This window comes from Tiliqua scincoides, chromosome 3 (genome assembly GCF_035046505.1).
Source record: "Tiliqua scincoides isolate rTilSci1 chromosome 3, rTilSci1.hap2, whole genome shotgun sequence".
In the NCBI taxonomy this organism is placed as follows: Eukaryota; Metazoa; Chordata; class Lepidosauria; order Squamata; family Scincidae; genus Tiliqua; species Tiliqua scincoides.
Window position 1 is genome coordinate 87,924,362 of NC_089823.1, and position 20,526 is coordinate 87,944,887.

Below are 20,526 nucleotides of genomic sequence, written 5' to 3' on the forward strand. Positions count from 1 at the left end.
TGGGCGTCTTCAGCCTAGAAAAGAGACGCCTGAGGGGGGACATGATTGAGACATACAAAATTATGCATGGGAAGGATAAAGTGGATAGAGAGATGCTCTTTACACTCTCACATAACACCAGAACCAGGGGACATCCACAAAAATTGAGTGTTGGGAGAGTTAGGACAGACAAAATAAAATATTTCTTTACTCAGCATGTGGTTGGTCTGTGGAACTCCTTGCCACAGGATGTGGTGACGGCATCTGGCCTGGATGCCTTTAAAAGGAGATTGGACAAGTTTCTGGAGGAAAAATCCATTACAGGTTACAAGCCATGTTGTGTATGTGCAACCTCCTGATTTTAGAAATGAGCTATGTCAGATGCAAGGAAGGGCACCAGGATGCAGGTCTCTTGTTATCTGGTGTGCTCCCTGGGGCATTTGGTGGGGCCACTGTGACATACAGGAAGCTGGACTAGATGGGCCTATGGCCTGATCCAGTGGGGCTGTTCTTATGTTCTTATGTGATATCTTAACCAAACAAGTTTTCAGATGTCTTCCATATCCAATCCTGTTTGTCTGGAATATTGTGCCTCAAGGTATTATTTTATACCTTGTGATGTGCAGGACCCCTTTACCCTAATTGGAAATGTTTATGTAACATGGCCCAGGCTTGCCTTACTGTTGTACAGCTCTGCCATTGCAATTGCTGTAACTTAGACATTCATTCTTAGTGTTGAATGTTGATTGAAAATGTCACTGTGGCTGGCTGTTAGAACAATGGGCTAGGCCAGTGTTTCTTAACCAGTGGAATGGGTATCACCAGTGCTACTTGAGGTGCTACACAGCAAACAGTAGTAGGTTTAGCTCAGTGGACAGAGCTTCAAAACATGCTTTTCCACACTTGAAAAAGCTTTCCCATCCATCCCGAGCCTCTTACTGGTGTTTGTCGCATCACATCTGGCCTCCCAACCCAGAAGTAACTGGTGATGATGTCATTGCCAGTTACTTCTGGTGGTACTTTGGATAGGTGGACCATGTGAAGTGGTATGGTGGAAGACAAATGTTGAGAAAAACTGTGCTAGGCAGAAAACACCTACATCTGTCCATTGATCAAGTCCATCCACCTGACCATGGCACCAAGAGTGGGCCCAGGGGGCTGATTTGAGGTTTTAGATTTTAGAGAAGCTAGTGGGAAAAGTAGAATTACTGCCCATCAATGAACCAATGACTTGAAGTGGAGGTCAGGTTCTCAGTTAATATACCACTCTTGATTAGATTTAGAGATGAAGGCAGTTGGTGTTTTGCCAAATTCCCTGTCCAAACTTCGCCTAGAGAACCTATGCCCACTTTAAGCTAATTAACTCCCCTGTGTTCTCCAGCAATTGCCCTAGTTCTGCACTGCTGGACCCCACCACCAGGGTGGCTTGCCTGTTCAACCTGCAGAGGCCTTCCTTCCTCCTCTCTCCTGCCAGCAGCTTCTCCACTATCACAGCAACAACTTGGTCCTCAGCTCATCTTGGAAGTGGCAACCACACACCAATCTCTCCAGCAGTCTCTGTTCCAGTAATCCTCGGGTCCATTAGCCCATCCGTCCATTAGTCAGCTAGTCCATCAGTCAGTTAACAGACCCATTAATCCATCAGTTTAGTTCTCTCTCCTCCAAACTCCTTCCTTCTGCTCTCTCAATCTCTCCAAACTCCTACACCCACCAAACTCTCCCTTCTTCAGGTGCTGCTTTTATTCCTTAATAACCTTGTTGCCTCTAGTGGCTGCAGCTGTTAATTAGAGCCTTGGGGTTAACCCTATGCTTGCCTGCCAGAGCAAAGGGACACTGTTGACACCACTCCCTATCTCCTTGAGGGATCTTGAGCATTTCCATTACTGTCACCAATGACTTTGCTCGAAATCAGGAATGCTCCCAGAAATCAGAAGCTCCCAGGAATGTGACTTGTGATAGAGATAAATTTGGTTTTGGTTCTTTTAGCGAGGCAGCCGAATAAGAATTGACAGAGATCTGAAGCTGTTCCACTCACATGCAGTTTATTGCTCTCAAGTATCAGGACAGAAAAGAGTGTCAGCAGACAATGAACCAGCCCCCCCCCCAGTTCCTCCCACTATTCTTATTTTATAACACTACACAAACAAGACCCTTGACGCAATTGGCTTCAGTTCACGGAATTTCCCGTAACCATGGGTCACCGTGTCCAGAACATTCTGACATATTTGTTCAACATCGTGACATATCTGTTTTCCAGCAAAAGTCCCCGGCTTACAACCAACAGCCCTTTGGTGGTAAACACATTTTTTTCTTACTTATCTGCGTAAGCAGAGGACTTGCAGGCTTGCAACCATGATAGAAGGCCCAAAAGCCAATTTAGAGAGCAATGGTCATGTCTTAAGTTACGTGATTACATATAGGTTACATAGAAAGATTATAAACCAGGCAAACCCCTAAAATCTCCCTCACTTGTTTATAGGTTCAGATTTGTTTCACATGCAAGGTGTGGCCAATCATGGAATTTTCCCAGGAAACAAATGAAACGCAAGACTTCACTCAAGCTAGCCAGCTAAAGTGGGATTCCGTGGTGTTGGGGATTCATCTTATGGACCAAAGTTGTAGCATTCCTTGAGGCCTGTGGAACCTGAACTCAGCTGTGCTTTTGTCATCAGCCCAATTCAAGTGGCATGAGACTGGCCTTGGCATGCTCTCTTGGCATGCACCCAGTGCCACATACATGTACAGTGGTGCCTCGCATAACGAAATTAATTTGTTCCGAGAGTCCTTTCGTTATGCGACTTTTTCGTTTTGCGAAGCGCGTTTTCCCATAGGAATGCATTGAAATTTAATTAATTTGCCTATGGGCAAAAAAAGTCAGAACAAAGTCAAATTTGGTTTACAAAGTGTTTATTAAGTGCTCTTTAAAGACATACCGTATTTTTCGCTCCATGTAAAGTGAACAGCAGTCAACAGTGGCATTAGAACCATTATCACTGTCATTAACAAATGGAGAGACTTAAAGGTTTGAGTATTCTAGTTTTCTGGAAACCCCAAGAACTCATCATCGCTAGAGTCAGAATTTATGAAGCTCATTTGCTCACAATCACTGACATCACTTTCTTCGCTGTCTTCCTCCCCCTTCCTTAGGGTGAATGTGAGCATAAACTGGCATGAAGATCCCCCGCTCCCTAGGGTGAATGTGATCATAAACCGGCATGAAGATCCCCCGCTCCCTAGGGTGAATGTGAGCATAAATCAGCATGAAGGTCCCCTGCTCCCTAGGGTGAATGTGATCATAAACCGGCATGAAGATCTCCCGCTCCCTAGGGTGAATGTGATCATAAACCGGCATGAAGATCCCCCGCTCCCTAGGGTGAATGTGAGCATAAACCGGCATGAAGATCCCCTGCTCCCTAGGGTGAATGTGATCATAAACCGGCATGAAGATCCCACGCTCCCTAGGGTGAATGTGAGCATAAACTGGCATGAAGATCCCCCCCTTAAAACAAACCAAAACAAAACAAAAAAAATTTGTCTTGCGAAGCACGGGTCATAAAAATTTGTTATGCGAGTCACCAAAAATCGCAAAACGCTTTCGTTCTGCGAGTTTTTCGGTGCGCGAGGCATTCGTTATGCGAGGCACCACTGTATAAACAAAAATCTTGTCAGGCCCCACACCTCAGAATCCGTTGTGGGCAGTGAACCTGAACCAATCAATATTCATCCATACTTATGGGGGCCTACCAAGATTTACCTCTTGTGCTGGCAAAGTCCACCATTGTGCCAGGGCAACACATCCCTTTGCTGACTTAGCCAACAAGGGGATTTTTCTCACACTGTGATACAGCCTAACAGAACAACAATAGGATAGGAAAGTGGCCTTGCATAGTCTGAGTAACCATGTGGCTGCCATTATCTTTCCGTGCCATGCTGTGTTTGTGAATCACAGTGCTGAAAGATAGAGAAGTGTTTCCCATGTTGCCTAGAAAGCCTGGTGGACACTCCCAAGTTCTTGTGCTGTGCTCCAGCCTTGCTTCTTCTGTGGCTGCAATGTTTGCAACAGCACAGAGGAAGTGAATGAAAGATACATCAGGGAAAGGGTGGGAAGGTGTTTCACTTTCCACTGTCCCTAAAATAAATCCGGAAATACTAGTTTGGTGATACTCCTCCTCTACTCAAATCAATAAGTAGTGCTATAGGAGTGCAACTAAGAATAATACAGCAATAACAAAAACCGATACCTTGTTAAAATTTTCAAGTGTGGCGTATCAGATTTTTTTTTTAAAAAGGAACATTGTTTTTATACAGCGCATGAATCAGTGGCTCTGTCGAAGGTACTTGTCAGAGCAAAACAAGTGGAGCTCCTCAGGCTTTGTTTCTATGACTACTTTCTTAAGAGAAACCTTTGGCATGTCTGGGGTCATCCAGTTCATTTTGGTATCTAGGAGGATGTCTTGAAAATTTCATTTTTATACAGGGCCCCACTATAATAAAGGAACAGAACAGAACATAGTTTATTATTTATTCATACTCTACTGATGAAAAACTAATTAAAAATCCATTTTAAAATGTCCTTTGTTTAATTACCTTCCTAATTAAATTGACATATTGCGAAAGAGCAAAAATACACCTGCAGCAGGATAATTTTATTTAAATTAAAACTATTTTATTTATAACGTATCATCATAACAATTTTGAAAATTCAAGGTTGTTCTGAACCTTAATAATCACGATCCTCATCATAAAGAAAATGTTCTTTATTAATTGCCTTCTAGATTGAAGTCTTCACTACTTTTCAGTTTGATAACTGATGCAATAATGTCTATAAACATTGTATTGCAATAAACGTGGTACATCTGGAGAGCAGGGAAAATGGGCTCACATCTGGAAATACATTTTTAGAGCTCATGCTGTGACACATTGCAAAGAAACATGTAGAATCATCCTTTCATACTTCAGAAAAAGGCACATCTCCAACTTCCCAACTAACATCAATTCTGAATGCCAATTAGGCATAACAAGACCATTGCTGTGCTTGGGATGGTGTTGACACAATGTCAATCTCAGAACATTTTGGGTTATCTCAAGCATGATCCAAGGGAAACTGCAGAGAAGTCACCCCTTCAGAACAGAAATGTCTCAGCCTGGCACCTCAAAAAATGCAATAAGGGTGCCAAGTGGACCTCCTTGTGGTTATGGACCATACTAGCAACACTCTGCCCCATTAGGGTTGTTCTGATAGTATGGTACATAATTATGCTAGAGATGGGGCCCCAGTTTTGTGGCCCCCTTTGTAGACTGTGAAAGTGGGGATATAGCTGTTTTCAAGGGAAAGAACTCCCTGGCATTTGTCCTGATTCCTCTTGACTGACAGCCACTATCTGCTTATTTGGCCTTGATTTTTGATATTATATTTATTTAAAAAAAAAAAAAATCAAAAGTCAAGACCAAATATGCTGAGATAGTTTAAGGCCAGCATTAATCTTTCCCTGTACTCTTTCAGATTGTGAAATATATAGATATGGTTGGGTCATTTCATAACAATTTACGCCAACTGGACTGTGATAAAGAGTGCAAAACTGTGATATTAACTTTTGATCCAGTATTGTACTAGCAAAAAGATCAGGAACAACATACAAAGGTCTTGTCTCCATATCTTTTGCAGAAATATTCCAAAGTGTGACTGGACCTGTTCCTGGAGGGGACTGTTATAAGAGTTTTGATCACAGTGAAGATATATGATGTGCATGCATATGTACACATTTTTTCATGATATCCCTTGTCCACAGTGGATAATATTTCTCTGAAATTACCCTGAGAGCCACGTCAGTGTTCATTACTTCTTCATCCAAATTAACAGGTGTGGGGAAATCCCATGGAAACAAAATTTCCCTCAATTGAGTTCAGCCACCAGTTGTCTTTTGTTTAAAACCACATCTGTCCACTATAGGCCACCCATGTGTGAAGTTTCACATAGCCCAATCCTACCTAAATTCCTGTGTGGTAATGCACTGGTGCTAACGAGATTTCCACTGCATCCCACAGGGAATTCTTGACTGCTGGAGTTCTCCTCTGTGTAAGGGGACATTTGACCACTTGTCCTGGAATTTACCCCAGAACATATATATTTACCATACATATTTGTCCATATGTATTGTCCATGCATATATATATGCATGCTGAATGTATATATGTGTTATACACACACACACATATATGCCTGGGAGGGGTGCTGAATCCTGACCCCCCCCCTTCCCAGGCCAATCCACCTGCACAGTTAATGCAGATATATATATAAACTGTAGCACTACAAAGTTCAGCTTAACATTTCTGTTCAAATTACCATTGGACTGTCTGCTTGCCTATCATAAGTCAAATTACCATTGGCTGCTGCTAATATATTTTAGCACTTGATAGAGGCAGGGAAAATTACAGCCAGGTGATTGTACGATGTAAATCGTAACCACTGGAGCGCCACAACTCATATCTAATAAAAATGAATTCCACCTCAAGAAAATATGGCAATGCACTAAGCTGAAATATTTGAGCAGATAAAAATGATCCGACATGGCTTCAGGTACATCTGAAACTTTACACCAAAGTCACTGACAGTCATTTTTCAATGGCTATTTATCACGGTTAGAAGGAGAGACAGCTGGATAGATGTTGTTAGATCCAATTGTCATTTATCCGTTGACAGCACATTTAAGAGAAAAGATTGTTCCAGAATCTGGCTGGGAAAGCATTCATTGTTTTAAATGTCAAAACAACTATCAGTTTGGTCCTTAAATCATCTTTTACCATCTGGGGCTCCCCAATGGCATGGCCTTTGCTCTGTGAAGTGTAGAAGAAGCATACCTGAGAGCATACTGAAGTTTTTGATGAAATCCACTCAAGTTCTTATCCCAAAAGAATGTGATTGTCAGGGAACTGATTTCAGATTTTTGTTTCTGTCTGCCCCATTTTTGGGAACGGTGTTATCAGACATTATCTGGCACCAGTGGTGTAGCTAAAGGGGTGCAGGGGGTACCAGCTGCACCGGGCATAAAGCTTTAGGGGGGCAACAAGCTGAGCTTGACACTAGTGACCAAAATTGTGAAAATCTTGGTATGTATAAGTAATACCATCAAGTTATATATCATTAGAAAGGTAATTTAATACTGAATGCAATGAAGCAAACCACATTGGAATATCTACATTCTATCTACATTCTATCAACTACCTTATGGAACAAAAAGTGGATTTTCTTAACTCAAAACTGACCTATGAGACTGATTGCTCTGAGAGCCAAAGACATGTTATTATGTTATTGACATGCTGCAATGACATGTTATCATGATACAGCATGAAACCAATAAGGTGTTAATATGAGTCAGCTCTCATTTCCATGTATCATAATACATTTACCCCTGCTAACTGGGTAAAAAGGTACTTTTTCATGTGGCGCCCTGTTTATATTAAGCAGGGGGAGAATAACCATCCCTCTTCACCCCAGTACAGTGTCTCGAACCAATCAGGGGCACACTTTTTATTTATTTACTTAAATTTGATTTTGTCTGGAGGAGGCTACAAAACTTCTTTGACCCCAGTTAGCAGATAGATGCCTTAGCTATGCCATTGACTGGTGGGAGGCAGCAGAGCAAGTGGGTGGCGAGCTGCTGGGAAGAGGAGGTGGGTTCCTCCCAATTTTCACTTTTAAAAAGCCCGGGAATGACGTCACTTCTGGTTGTGACATCACGTCCGGGGCAACATTTTGAGCTTAGCACCGGACTACACGATCATTAGCTACGCCACTGTCTGGCACTGGTCAGCAGAAGAGAATAAATTAATTGCTGATAGGAAAAAAGCAAACAAACAAAAACTGCTAACTTTACACTTTGGTGGCATATAAAAAGATGGTAAAAAGCAGATGGAGTAGATTTTAGAAATTCTAAGGCCAACCCTACAATAAACACTGCAATTGTGATTTGTAGCATTTTAAGGATCTGTTGTATCTTCCTGTTCTCACCCCAGGAGACCTTTGAAAGAAAATTCTTATTCTTAGTGGATTTCTTGTAAGGAATATAAAAATAATTCTGCATAATATTTATGTACTGCATTTCAACAAAAAAAATGCACAAAGTGGTTTGAATAACTATTAAAAAAATAGTTCTTTGGCCTAGATAATCCACAGTCTAAAAATAAAGATGCAAATAAAACACCAAAAACCAGCCACTGGAAAAGATGTTATACCAGGTTAAAAAGGGATGACTGTTTCCCACTTGCTAAGTATAAGAGAACCACAATTAGGAGGGGCTAAAAGATCATATTTAATCCTGATGAATGACTTGTAAGTTACCACAGGCTGTACAAAAACTAAGTTTTGAGTTAGTTTTAGTTTTTTAGTTTTTTCATTCTGTTGTCTTGTGTGTTCCCTGAAGCATTTGGTGGGCCACTGTGAGATACAGGAAGCTGGACTAGATGGGCCTTTGGCCTGATCTAGCAGGGCTCTTCTTATGTACAACTGTGGGTGAATTCTGAGATAAATAACATTGTGGGAATGATTGCCAAATTAGAAGACTTGCAAACACTGGAACTTTTGTGTTGATAAATAGCAACTGCAGGAGCCCCTCCCCAGTCTGGACCAGGACTGCAACATGCAAGAGGAGTGCATGCACTAGTTTAGCTCTTTGTGCCCATTGAAGCCCTCCTGGCCAGAATCAGTTTTCCCTGCAGCTACAGTTTGTCTCAGGAGGGAAGCAGCCACTGTCAATAAGGGCAACTTCCCTTCCATAGGAGCAGCTGCTATGGGAGATTCCAAACCTGATTTAGCAGGGTTAAATCCCTCTCCTCCATGGATTTAGCAGAATTAAATCCCCCCTCCTCCAATCCTGATCTGACCAGCTTCCCTTTCCGTAGCTACTATGTGCCAACAAAAAACCTATAGAAATGCTGGGCCAAATATGTGTAAAATTGCTCCTGATTTGGACCTTGTGTACGGTGGTGTGTGAGCTCTGCACGTACACCAAGATTTTTTATGAACTCCCATTGCATGATGTTCCTCATTCTTTGCTTTGCCAACGTATCCCTCAATATATCTGCTTGGTGTTTTAGGCTGCATACTTTGTTGTAACCCATTTGAAAAATTCCTCCTTTCATTATGTCATTCTTTCAGCCATTTCATAAACTTTTTAGTTTTTTCATTGATCGATCTGCCTGGTCCAAGTTCATGTGGGAGGGAGTGGGTTTGCCATGCCTACCCAGGTTGCCTAAGTTATACTATGGCTGATTCCTCAATGATTTGAAAGATCCCTTAACTAACCTGGGATTCTACCTTTCCCAAGATGTCTGTCTGCATTTCCCATTTCTGGGTGGTGGCAGCAGAGTTTCTTTCCCCCCAGTCAATTCCAGTCTGACTTGTACGAAGAGGGGGAAGGGGGAGGGCAGTTGCTAATCTGTGCTGCTGCCATTTGACTCTCCATCTATCTGCCCTTCCACCACTTGGATAGATATGTGACTTCCAAGCATAGGAAAGTCCACATAAAGGGAAAGGAGAAACACAGAAGGCTTCAGTTAATCAGGGAGTCTTATGATATGTGTGCATATATTAACTGCCCTAAACAAGCACTATTTATTTATTTATTTATTTCCCACTTTTCTCCCTGAAGGAACTCAAGGCGGCCATTTCTGGGTGGTGGCAGCAGAGTTTCTTCCCCCCCAGTCAATCCATCTAGTATTTGGTTTGCATATGCTCTCTCTATAGGGCAGTATGCTTTGGTCTTTCATTCTTGTGCAATGACGAGGTTATTAAAGCATGCACATGCCAAGGGCCAACCAGGTGGTGAAGGGATGGAGGAAGTCTCTATCTGAGCCATATGAACTAGAAACTGTACAGTGTGTCTGTGCAAAGAATACACATTTAATTGCTATGCCTCCTTTATGGAATATAAAGTTAAAATGTAGTAAGTATGAAGTTCCAAACAAACAAACAAAAAAACAACAACTAGATTCTAAACTTCTGTGGAAACCACTTCTCATTGTGATAGAAATAAACAGAGGAGATCATAGAGATTCCTTTATTACTTTTAGTTCAGAGCCTTGTAATGAGATTAGCAGTGAATTAACTTAAGTGAAATATTTCCATTAGAAATAAATCTGAGTTTCCTCTGAGTAGTATTTTAAGCATTGGAAATGCCTTTGTAGGCAAGTCAGTAAATTCTTTCAGTGATAGTAAAAGTTTCACAAGTGAATTTCATTTTGTGAATTACCCATTAAATGGTAAAAAATAATTCATCCGTCTTGTGGAACAGATCCTCTGGACCCACGGAATCAACTCAGTGTTGATGCCTCTAAAACATGCTGTTTATTGCTATTTTTCCTTTAAATATTTACAGAAGGAGGCAAAGTAACTAAACTCGAATAAATGTGCAATATTTCTTTTTAATGGTTTCAACGCCATCTACAGAAGAATTATCTAGTTGTTGAACAAAACTAGTTTTGTTTTTAAATTCCCATTGCAAGAAATGACAACACACTACTATTTGACCCCATTACTGTGTCAAGCAATGGGTGCTACTGGCAGCAGTGCCTGGCATGCAGGCGCAAAGTGTGGCACCCAGAAGTAGTTCGGTGGTGACAGCATGGTGGCCATGTTTGTTGCTTTCCCCCTTAACTCTTATGCAGATGCTCACCACAGGGCTACCTTGACCCTTTTGTTGGATTTCTGAGAAGGTGTATACTTTTTCTATATAATGCCCTCTTTTTACCACATCTGTTCTTCCTGAACAACCAATAGCCTTCCATTTGTGCATTCCAATCATGAGAGTCATCCCACCAGGTTTCAGTTATCCCTATCCAGTTAAATTTACTTCCTCTTGTTAGAAGTTCAAACTAATCCTCCATGAGTCCGAGCTCATCCACGTTCCCATACTCCATGCATTCATATATGTGTGATTTAAGCCCTGAGGTCAAGACCCATGCTCCTCCTGTTTTTTTTTTAGTTGGGCTCTAGGCTAAGCCTCTCCAAATGCTTCCTAGTCACATGCATCATTCTATTCTGATTGAAGAGAAGTCCAAGAACCAAACAGAGAAGATGTGGAAAGATCTCCTCAACATATTGAAGAATAGCTGGAGTGAGATCATAGAGTAGTAAAAGGAGGGATGATTTAATAGTTGGTCTTTAGAGAAAAGGATTCTCACCACAGTGGATAAGTCCATGCCGTTTCTTGCAGATTGTACATAGAACATTAGCAGCAATGCTGGGTTCCTTGGCTGCCTTGGCTGCCTTAGCTGTGATTGGTGATGTAAGTATTAACATTTTGTACATTTATTTTATACTCCTCCTATGCAGATTCTTGGACTGATGTACACCTTTGCCATGGTCTGTCCAGTTTTAGGGTGACAGAATGTGTAACCTTCCCCACTGCACGTGTAGTTTTGAGAAGTATGGCCAGTTTTTAATCTCCTTTTCTTAGGGTCATGATGGGAAAAGCTGTCATGGCCCAATCCTACTGGTGCCTAGTACAAGTGTTCCAGTGGTGGTAGACATTTTCTTATCGGCGCAAAGATGACATGCTAGAGCAGTGAGTGGTCAGCTCTGTGCCCCAGTGGCCTCTGAATACCTGCCAGCACAGGTAAATGTGAAGAGGTAGCAGGAGGTTGGCAGTGGTGGGTGGAATAGAGCAGAGGTTGGGTGGAATGGGGTGGCGACTGGGGCATGGAGGAGGGTGAATCAGGACCAGGAAGGGGCAGGTTTGGTGGTAGTTGCACCCACCAAATCATAACTCCTTTCCTGGCCTTGAATCCTTAACCCAGGTCCACATGAACTTGTACCAGGTATATATCTGGTGCAGGTCCAAGTAGACCTGATATAGGCTTAACCTGGGGCAAAAGACCAAATGTTCCCTTACCCTAAGGAGAGCTACGGAGGCCAAAACTCCCTCATGGGATGCAGTGGGCACCACGTTGGTGCTGCTGCATTGTCACACTGGAAGTTACAGTGGATTTGGCTACAGGTATACACTTACCTGGGAATAAGTCCCAGGACTTACTACAACATCTCACAGGGAGTTAATTAGGATTAGACTGTCAGAGTGTTTTTATACAATTGAAATTGATCTATCTTCTTTCGAGCTGCTCAGAATTACCAGGTAGTCAAATTTGGGGTTATTTTATTCAGCTCTTTTGCTGACATAGCTCTGAAGAGCTTGCCAGGGGCATGTACAGGCTGGGATAGAGGGATATGCCAGATGGTGCCCTGTCTCGTACCACCCCATCCTGGTCCAATCTGCTCCATCGTGCCCTGATCCCAGCTGCTCTGGCAGCGGATTTCTGCTGACAGCTGGTCAGAAACAGCATCATGTTTCTGGTGGCTTGCGGCTTTCCGGCTGCCATACTGGGGGCAGCTCTGTACAGACCAGCAGAGAGGCTGTTGCATATACTATGAGGATAGAACTGAGCCTTGCAATCAAATTTTATTTTTATACCTTCCTGAAAAAATAATAACATTGCTTAAGATATTCTCTTATAAATGAGACCTTCAAGGTGTCAGCATTTTGCAGAACCTATAGAGAAGTGTCCCCTTTGGGTTTTCTTGCAAAAATACTAATTAATTTCCTTCAAAGCATATTTAAATAATTTTAAAAAATAAATGGAGTTCGCAATTCCAAAGCTAATCACTACTTAGGAGAGCCATGGGATTAAATGATAATTGCACTCTTTCATTGCAGAAGCTGAGCCTGGTCAAAGTAGTGGAATGGATTGATTATGAAACTCTGGCACTATTGTTTGGAATGGTAATTAAAATTCTCTCTGTATACCTTGTGCCTTAAGAGTTCTGGAATTATTTTGTATAAAATACATTCGTTGCTCTAGTAACATTGCTATTATTGAGAGGAGCTACAATAATATATCTCTTTTAAGCTCTTAATTTATGCACTTAGACCAAGTTTCCCAAATGTTTCCTAAACTTTTTTTTTTACCATGATCCTAAAAACAATTTTTTCTCTCAGTCCAATGATCCATGGAGTTTTTGTGTGTTGTTAATTATGGTGATGACAATTATAAATAATGCTCTGGTACTCTGGGAGATGACATATCAATGAGCTCTGGAGAAGAAAACTGGATGGGGCTTCAGTTCCAACTGTACAGCCACATAGCTTACAGCAGTGGTTTTCACACATAGCACCGGGACCCTCTTTTAAAATTCAGATTCAGTTTTTAGAATAGAATTTAACTTTTTGGAATGAAAATCTGTCAGGACCCACCAGAAGTGATGTCATGACTGGAAGTGACATCAGTTCAGTTCAGTTCAGTAGACCTTTATTGGCATAAAATACAGAGAAAGAACAAAACAAAACAAAAATATACAAAGACACCACAACATAGACATCAGTCTTTTCCTCACATACTGCCCAGAGTTCCAGAGCTCTGCCTGGCAATTACCCCAGATAAAAAGGCAGCGACCCTATCAAGGGTCTCAGAGTCAGATGTGGAAAGGAGAGACTGAAGCATGATTGAGTCCTCCCAGCCCTGCATCCTAGTTAGCAAAGGGCCTAGATATTTCTTGCGTGAGACATCATGAAGTGGGCAGTAGAAAAGGGTATGTGTTATGGTCTCAATACAATCCCTACCACACTTGCATTTCCTCTCCGAGTAGGGAATACCACTGAACCTGCCCGATAACACGGCTGATGGAAGAGCATTACATCTTGCAAGTGTGAATGCTCTCCGAGCCTGTGGGCACTCCAAGTGATAAAAGAAGGAGGCCAGTTTCCCAAAACTGATTGGAACATGGAGATAGAGTGGAGAGCATGTGGTTCTGGCGGCACTAAACAGCTCTTGTTGTTCGATGTCAAGAATTCTTTCTTTGACGATTCTGTAAGCAGCATCACACCCAATCATGCCTAGCTCTGCAGTGTCCAGCCCTATTGACTTGAGCTTGGCTAGAAGATCAGTGATCTCTAATGGCAGGACTGAATCCGACAATAATTGGAGCATTAGACCAGAGGGGGTAGGGTTAAATAAAGTCCTAAACCAAAATTTCAATAATCTAAGCCAAGCAGTCGTCTTTAGCCGAATTAACCCCACCTCAAGACACAGAACCGAGTAGGGAACGCACCTGGGTAAACCCAAAATCTTCCGCAGAAAGGAGGCTTGAATGCGTTCTAATGGTTGGGTAATAGCCTTATACCAGATGGGAGAGCCATAAAGGACCAGGGAAAGAATCTTTCCCTTAAATGCCTCCAGAGCAGCTGGAACATAACCATTGCCGCAGGTAAAAAAGAAACGGGAAATAGCTGAGGACGCCAGTTTGGATGCGTTCTGCACTGCCTTACGATGAAAAGCCCAAGTGAGCCTGTAATGGAAGTTGATTCCCAGGTACTTGAAATGCTTAACCTGCTCCATTTTATTGCCATTACAAGACCACTTAAAAGCCTTCCATCTATTGGCAAATATCATTATCTTAGATTTAGCATAGTTGATTTGCAATTTGTTGGACAGAAGATACTCTTCAGTGCGATTCAGCAGACGTTTTAGGCCAATCCTAGTACGGGATATCAGTACTGCATCATCCGCATACAGAAGTAGCGGCACTTGGCTTGCGCCAAGCTTCGGGCAATGGCTATCTATTTCCTTCAGGGATGGGGCAAGGTCGTTTAGAAACAGATTGAAAAGCATGGGGGCCAAGACACAGCCCTGTTTGACCCCTTTGTTGGTAGCGATGGAATGAGTTAGATTCCCACTCCAGGAGCGTCTAACCCTGCATGAAGTATTTAGATGGAGGGACCTAATCAGTAGCAACAATCTTTTATCAATCCCCATGTTTTCCAACTTGGACCAAAGAAGCTCCCTATCCACAGAATCGAAGGCACCTTTCAGATCAAGGAAGGCTACATAAAGGCGAGCCTTGCATATCCTAACCTGCTTATGGGCCAAATGAGATAGGATCAAACAATTGTCCAAAGTTGATTTGCCCCGACAGAAGCCAGATTGCTCGGGGCCTAAGATGCCTTGCGAAGTAACCCAGAGAGTAAGTTTATTGCATAGATATTTAGCATAAATCTTACCTATTACAGAAAGCAAACTAACGGGCCGAAAATTTCCTGGTGTGGTAGGGTCACCCTTTTTATGGATAGGAATAACTGTCGCTGTAAGCCAGACATTGGGCAATAGGCCAGAACTGTCAATCACTGTAAAGACGTGGGCAAGTAACTGGGCCCACCATTCCGGATCGCCTTTTAAAAGCTCAGGTGGTATTTCATCTGGACCTGCAGCCTTCCCTGGCTTCAATTGCATAATTAGTTCTTTAATTTCCTCAGGGGTCACAGGAGGCCAGATAGGCAGATCCACAGAGGTAAAGTCAGGGTAGGCGTCTGGGGATTTGCTCTTATCGTAAAAAATGTCTGTGAAGTGTTGAACCCATGTAGATGATGGAATAATAGCAGGGTCGTATGTTTCTGATCTACACGAACCTGCTACAACTGCCCAAAATTGTTTATTATTTTTTTGTTGAATTGCTTGATGCAGCTTGTTCCACTGAGTTAAAACAAACCTTTTCTTTTTCTCTGTCAATAAAACACTTAGTTGTTTTTTAAGGATAGAGTATTTAACCAAACCCACCAGAAGTGATGTCATGACTGGAAGTGACATCATCAAGCAGGAAAATTTTTTAATAATCCTAGGCTGCAATCCTAATCACACTTACCCACTAGTAAGTCCCATTGATAGTAAAAGAATATACATAGAAGTAAAAGAATACACATAGTAGTTTGTTAAAAGTGCAGGTCTGTAATATTTCCCCAAATTCAGTCACATACCATGGTAGCACCAAGTCTAATATATTAAAAATAAAATATTGAAATGAATGGGGACACACCTGAAATTGGCTCACAATCCACCTAGTGGGTCCTAACCCACAATTTGAGAAACACTGATGTACAGGAATGCTGCTTCCTGTGATCCTCATGAACATCCATGTGGGTTGTGACCCATGGTTTGGGAACCACTGACTTAGTGGTTCCATATTGGAACCTCCAAACATTGATAGGAAGTTCACCAGAACGTAAGCAAATTTGGGACCAATTTTATGTCAAATGAACAAACCACAGACCTTGGGTCTGTTAGCTCTTGAGTCAGGAGAAATTCCTTCAAGATCCATTTGGGCATGCATGCTGCACAACTTCCTAGAGAAGTTGCTTAGGGTGGTGCCGTCTTGGACAAGGTGGTGCTACTTTAGAGTTGCCTTTCTAAAAGCTCTGCGTTCTGTGCAATTACCCATCACAATTGTTGATCTTCTTCTTCCTGCTACTATAGTATTAAACCCTAAGTCCTAAGAAGTTCTGTCCAGCATCTTTGGTAACACCATATGGTATGTGGATTGACCTCTCTTGAGCCACCAATGCATATGTGTTGGACTATCTTGGACTCTGCAAGGGATTTAGAAACATACTTTTTGGATTCATCCAAATATCTTGGCCCTGATCTTCTGAAATTATGGTAAACAATAATATAATAGCAATTTTTCCTTCATAAATGAAATACAGTTTACTGTGAAATACATCACATTAATAGAATTTAGACTGAGAAATGAAGCTTTGAATTTTGACTGGAAAGATTCTCCTACCTAAAGTTTGTGAGGTGTTTTTTTTTTGGGGGGGTGGGGGGAATTAAGGCACTCTTTTTTTGAAAAGGTTACTTATGTTCATAGTTCATTTTAAACCTTGTTTTTTCTCTAGATGCTTTTAGTTGCCATTTTCTCAGAAACAGGATTTTTTGATTATTGTGCTGTAAAGGTAGGTATATACTGTATATATTTTATGGTAAGAAAGTATATCCAGTTTAGTATCTAAGGTTAAAACTACTCTAGAATCCCTATTACACTGAACAAATAAAAGCACTGTTTAGTATGATTCTTAGGTTAATTACTTCCTTCAGGAACCCTTTTGTGCTTTGGTAATGGCTGACTGCCTTTGCAAAAATGATAGTGCTTATCTTGTAATTTTGCAAAGATTTTAACGACTTTATGAAGCTTTTAGATAAATTTTCTAAGCAGTGATTTTCAAAGTCCCTGACCACATTCATTCAGATTCCCTTAGGTCCTATTGAAATTAATGGTACTTAAATGCCATTAGTATCAATAAGACTTAGAGGACCTCTTCACATATTAAGAGCCAAACTACGTGTTAGGTGAAAAGTGTAACATGACTAGGGTAGTATTTTTTTTAACATTTTAAAGTAACGGTGGAGGCTGTGAAACAGCAAAATCATGGCCGGGGTTGGGGGCTTAGCACTTTGCCTCTGCTGTAGTTCTTATCATGATTGCAGGTTCCCTTGCTATATCAAGTGGAAAAAGTACTCCCATTGGCTTTCAATGGGACTTCATTCCTATTTAATATAGTGTGGGGGTGGGGGCTCTGATCAAGACTGAAACTGCACTGGTGGTGAAGTGCTTCCCCCCTGCCATGATTTTGCTCAGTTTTTCCAACCACCCAGTGTAAAGTGTGTATATTGAGCCTAAGTAGCAGCAAATGTATATATGCTACAGCATGTATAATGGTCTGCAGTTGATTCCGCTTTCCTGGTGCATAGGTAGAGCACACATCTGCAACATTATACATCTAAAATGTAACATTAAGTATGGCTCACTTTTGTTAAATTACTGAATTGTAGGTAAGCAGACCTGTAGGTAAGAGGCAAGCACACTGGGGGCAGTCTGCAAGGGTTCTGTTCTGAAACCCCCTGTGGTTAAGTGAAACCATGGATATGGCCGAATGCCCCGCATCCTCTGCTCCCTTTGCCTCCAGAGGGTTGTCTAAAACCCAGCAGAGGCTGTGGACATCTGTCTGCGGCCTCTGCCAGGCTCAGAGTGAGCCTTAGAGGCAAAAACATGTGACTATTCTGTGAATCACAGAATCCTCAGTCTCCAGGTGTTGCCTTCATGGTGTGGTTATATCCTCTGACTGCATGCCATCAAGCTTCAGTATGCAATTGTAAATCAAACCTGGATAGGTCCTCAAGATTGTTCTCCTTTCTTTGCCAGTTGGCCTTCCCACACACTCCTGTGCTTCTCTCACTGCATGGCTAATCAGTTCAACAGCGACTCTGTCCTGCCACAAAGGGTTCTGAAGCTTGACACAGCCTGGTATTCTGTCTCCCATCCAAAAACACAACCGCATATTCTCCTGCTTAGCTCTTCAGGCAGTATTGGCAGCTCAGCATAAGTCCACATCTCCTGCCAGATAAGTGGGTGCTACAGGACAAAACATCCAATAGGCTCTTGACCTCAAATAGTGCCCACATTGCTGATAGCCCCATGTTTCAGATATTCACTGCCAGTCATATGTTCTTCATCATTTTCACAACTGCATTACTTTTTCTGTTTGTTTTCATTAGGCTTACAGACTGTCTCGAGGCAGAGTGTGGGCCATGATTATTATTCTTTGCCTCATTGCTGCAATACTCTCTGCTTTTTTGGACAATGTTACCACAATGCTCCTCTTTACTCCAGTAACCATCAGGTACATGTTTTATATTATGGAGTGTTTAATTTTTTTTAATGGGAATTATTTAATTTTGTTTGCATTTTCCATCTGGATGGGAAACTCAAAGATAATCACACTCTAAACACAGTACATACAGAACCTCCAGTGACTATTCAATCCCGTTAATCAGCCAACAGTAAAAATTTTTAAAAGTCATTATTAGACTATAAATGTTTTATGTGCTTCCATCCTGAGGATCAAAGAGTTTTCAATACAAAGCAATGTTATGAAGCCTGCACAGAAGATAATATGTGAAAATGTGTGATCCTTATTCTGTTTACAAAGGCTAAATGTGTTTTTAAGATATTTCCCGCTTCTTTATTTTGCCTTGGATTGAAATGATGTGCACCCAGAAGTGGATTGACATCTATCAATTCTGCTTAACTGAACAGTCAGCAGAGAGCTTCATTGGCATTCAGTAATTTTCAGTTGTGTTGTGGATTCTTTTTGTCTCTCAGAACTATATTTTGCACGCTTGTTTCCTAAACTGTATTTTGCTAGGTCTTCAGTATGTTTAAAAATGCTGTGGGTGTTTGGATAGCAATTATAGCAGGAGCTGCCAATATCAGATACATGTCCTTGTGAGCATAATAGGAATACTTATATACGTTCCTGTCTGCTTTGATTCTGATAAAGTACTTACTGGTGCAGTATTTGGGTATACATCCTCACAGAATGCAAAATGCAGCAGCTCACCTTGGATGCTGTGTGTAGCTGTTGTAACAAAGTGGATGAAATTCCTGCAAATCAGTTGTTTTGGCTTCCTGTTCCTAAACATATAAATGGTTTTGAACTGCAGCTGAAGCTGGTTCCACCCTTATCTGACTGCTGATGTATGTATGGGCTGAAGGTTAGGTTAGAACCAAAATAAATTCATACAGAGATCTTTAATTGATTTTCCCTCCCTTTAATTGATTTCCCCTCCTTGTAGGACAAGGGATACTACCCTTCAGCCTTTGATGGCAGAACTTCCCCTGAATGAAATATATAACTTTAAAACAACTGTTCCAGATATTCTGTAACAATTTAATTGGGAATTATCTAAATCCATAGATATCTGTTGTATGTAGATGTTACTATGATATTACTTCTACATGTTTCTTTCAGGACATTGTGCTGCTTAAAAATGGTATTTTTATTTCCAAAATTTTTAAACAAGCAGTATTTTTTTTCCTTTCTCACACAGTTGTGTTAATCCATTCACTTTATCTTGTCTTCCTCAAGCTTCCTCAGTCCAATTTTAAAATGGTGTTGTAAGCTGCTATTACCATGGTGATGAAGCTCAGTAGAAAATTCTCCTGATTCCTTGACAATAAAGCTTTAGCCTTTTACCAGTAGTGCATGAAATATGATCTTATTTTCTTGTCACATTTTGTGGTGAACTTTTTTTTTTTTAAACCAATTCTGTTCTTATATTTTAAACTATTATTGCTAAAAGAATTCCCTCCAACCTACATTTTGTGACAATGCTATCCAAAATTGCTCTTTCATATGGAAAACATGTAAATCTTGTCTTCAGTGTATCCATAATCAAGTCCTATGGTATCATTTCACAGACACAATTTTCTCATCCACATAACACTAATTTTATGAAGGTAGGATTAAGCTTCCTAAAGAATGAATCTGTTGAGTTTCAACAAGAAGTCTTTGATTTTTAAAGAAAATGATAATATAGCTGTTTCTGATCCATTGTGGGGATGTTCCATATTTCTGATCCTGATCAGAAATTCTGATCATTGGAGATATTCTATATTTCATTTTCAGTTTTATCCCATACTATTAAATTATTCAATAAAGAGTCATATAGAATAACTACAGAACAAGCCTTAAGTATGCAAATTGTTTCATATATATAATACTACTTACAACAATCCAGCAGGGTAGGTTGGCATTATGATCTGCATATTGCAGATGGTGGGCTAAGTCTGACTTGCCTATGTAATGAGTTCATTGCTGAACTGAGATTTGAACCAGGGACTTTCTGGCTTACAGGTCACACTTTGCTGTGACATAGCACCAGTGTTGA

The 20,526-nt window shown here is 41.1% G+C and overlaps 1 protein-coding gene across 1 annotated transcript in view; it reads left to right on the plus strand.

The window, feature by feature from the left end:
- The window catches only part of OCA2 (OCA2 melanosomal transmembrane protein), a 173,540-nt gene that overhangs the window by 45,580 nt on the left and 107,434 nt on the right, over nt 1–20,526 (plus strand). The window contains exons 9-12 of the mRNA XM_066621921.1: nt 11,190–11,261; nt 12,687–12,752; nt 16,695–16,751; nt 18,352–18,476. Of these exons, the coding sequence (XP_066478018.1) occupies nt 11,190–11,261; nt 12,687–12,752; nt 16,695–16,751; nt 18,352–18,476 (320 nt within the window). The remainder of the gene's footprint in view (nt 1–11,189; nt 11,262–12,686; nt 12,753–16,694; nt 16,752–18,351; nt 18,477–20,526) is intronic.